Below are 2,398 nucleotides of genomic sequence, written 5' to 3'. Positions count from 1 at the left end.
TAAACAATGCAGTTTCATGTCAGGATGGTTTGGTAAATATCCTAGTTAATTTGAAGGAAAAACAATATTTGAGATAAACTTTCAGTATTGCACAGACTGAAGTGTGAATGCTTTCACTATCATTGTTTCTTAGCTTCAGCACCAACAAGCCTGTCTGAAAGGAACATTTCTCATTGAAAGCAAAGAAATTACAAGGGTTAATTTGAATACTTTTGGAATAAAAGTTATGTCCAAACTAATCTATGAAGGAAGTGGGTTTCAGAGAGATAAAGTCTAGAACCTACAGGCAAATATCCCAACTATACTGCCAGGTCATCTTTATGCCGACCTTTGTTACAAACATGCTGTCAGGGCAATTCACAGTCAAGTGCTGTCACAATTCAGTGGCTAAACAATTCAAGATGTTAAATTACAAAACAATTAAAGTGGCATAGATACAATTAACAGTTTTGTCATTTTGTCCCTGAACATTTTGGCCTGAACCAGTCCTGCAGCAGGTCATCCTTCCTTAAGGTTTTGAGATGAAATGATCCTGGCAACATTGTGGTTCAGTCAAGATTTTAGTGATGGCCAAGTAAACAGCCTTTGTGTTAAACTTGCTTTCCTGAATTTGGAACTTAAATCCACAAATGCATCAGTGTAGACTTCCTGCGATAGACACATCTACACACAATGTCAAGAACCCACACCGACATTCACAACCTGTGCAGGAACAATACCAGGGTTTGAGTAAAGGAAGTCAAGTTCTAATGGACATGTACAGAAAAGCCTCTAAACAATCTTAAAAACACACAACCCCACCAAAACACACGTTCCTGGAAAGCAAGGTGTACAGCATTTCCCCATGACTCAACTAGTAAGGAGACATGAATCTTTTTAAAAACAATTTACAATTTTAATATGATAAAAATTTCCAAGACTTATACATTCACAATTAAAACTCTTGAGACTCAACATCTTTGGCAGAGCTGTCATCCTTGGGTGCCTTGGTCTTTTTGGGGAGAAGGCTTGCCTGGATATTTGGGATGACACCACCCTCTGAGATCGTGACCCCTGCCAGCAGTTTGTTGAGCTCCTCATCATTTTTCACTGCCAACAAGATGTGCCGAGGAGCGATGCGGTGCTTCTTGTTGTCACGGCTAGCGTTTCCGGCCAGCTCCAGGATCTCAGCACAGAGGTACTCCAGGACAGCCGATAGGTAAACTGCTGAGCCGGAGCCGACTCGCTTAGCGTACTGACCTCTCCTGAGCAGCCTGTGGATGCGGCCCACCGGGAAAGTGACCCCTGCCCTGGAAGACCGGGACACTGAAGATTTTGGTTTGGGCACAGCTTTCTTTCCACGCCCAGACATCTTTAGTCTGAATTTAGAGAAATACTTTAGATTACAGAGTAGAGAAAACACACAGAAATTTCAAGGTATTGTAAAATCATTTTAATAAAATCCTCACCTCAAACTAGTTACGAAAACAGGCCGATACTCACCAGTACTCTGCACTTCCTTCAAGTAGAGATAGCAGCTACACACTGAAACGCAGAACACTACTTTTATACAAGTCAGGCGGTAACGTGTTGATTGATGACACCTGGCTCCTCAGTGGCATGGAGGTATCTCACTCTCCAGTATTTTACAACACTATTGGCTGTCTGACATCTGTAGGAGCCCAACCTCCCTCTCGCATACAGTACATTCTGACGAATAACACTGCAAGAGGAGACTTTTGTCCGTCAGATGCAAATATGGTTTATTTTTATGCACAAGCACAAAGCACAAACACAAACACAAACACAAAGTCAATTTATCAAAAAAAACCCAAAAAGAAAACCAAACAAAAAAACCCAAACACCTGTGTGAGCTGAGTCTGGACCTGCAAGTTGTGAGGGAGGAATCACAACAACTGGATGATGCATGCAATTTATAGCTGCTAGATTTTTAGAGTGAGAGAGGCAGTACAGGTTTAGCTGACCATGCTGATATACAGAGTTTGAATTAGTGGAGACACTTTAATTCAAAAAAGGAAGGTGGGGGGAGATTTCAAGTTTCAGTGCAATTTTGGAAGTACAACCTCCCAATAAAGTATTCAAGCTCTAAATTTTAACTGCTGTGGGTGAGATTTGTAAATATATTATGGCAAAGAACAGCCACAGTAACAATTAATTACAATTTCAAGGTACTTGTGCTTGAGTATTTTCATTTGTACAACTTTATACATCGACTCAGAGGCAAAAATTTTACTTTTTACTCCACCGCATTTATTTTTACAACCATAGTTACTTTGCAGACTTTGAAGATTTTACATACAAAACTGATGCAAACAGTTTGTAAAGCATTTTGTAACCAGTGCTCTGTGTTTCACCCACAGACAGATTATGAGAAAATGGGCCCCTGGGTAACACCCCC

The 2,398-nt window shown here is 40.6% G+C and overlaps 1 protein-coding gene across 1 annotated transcript; it reads right to left on the bottom strand.

Moving 5' to 3' along the window:
* Positions 1 to 724: 724 nt before the first annotated feature.
* Positions 725 to 1,510, bottom strand: h2af1al (H2A histone family member 1a like). Its single transcript, XM_023407592.2, has 2 exons — positions 1,483 to 1,510; positions 725 to 1,358 (listed from the first exon to the last, which is right to left on the bottom strand). The coding sequence occupies exon 2, from the start codon at positions 1,349 to 1,351 to the stop codon at positions 935 to 937; it is 417 nt and encodes a 138-aa protein (XP_023263360.1). The 5' UTR covers positions 1,352 to 1,358; positions 1,483 to 1,510; the 3' UTR covers positions 725 to 934.
* Between the last annotated feature and the right edge of the window lie 888 nt (positions 1,511 to 2,398).

The sequence above is a fragment of the Seriola lalandi genome, unplaced genomic scaffold, assembly GCF_002814215.2.
Source record: "Seriola lalandi dorsalis isolate HSWRI2012SDOR001 ecotype SW California unplaced genomic scaffold, Sedor1 jcf7180002054338, whole genome shotgun sequence".
Taxonomy (NCBI): domain Eukaryota; kingdom Metazoa; phylum Chordata; class Actinopteri; order Carangiformes; family Carangidae; genus Seriola; species Seriola lalandi.
Note: the sequence above shows the minus strand (reverse complement) of the source record. Positions and strands in the feature narration are given on the sequence as shown.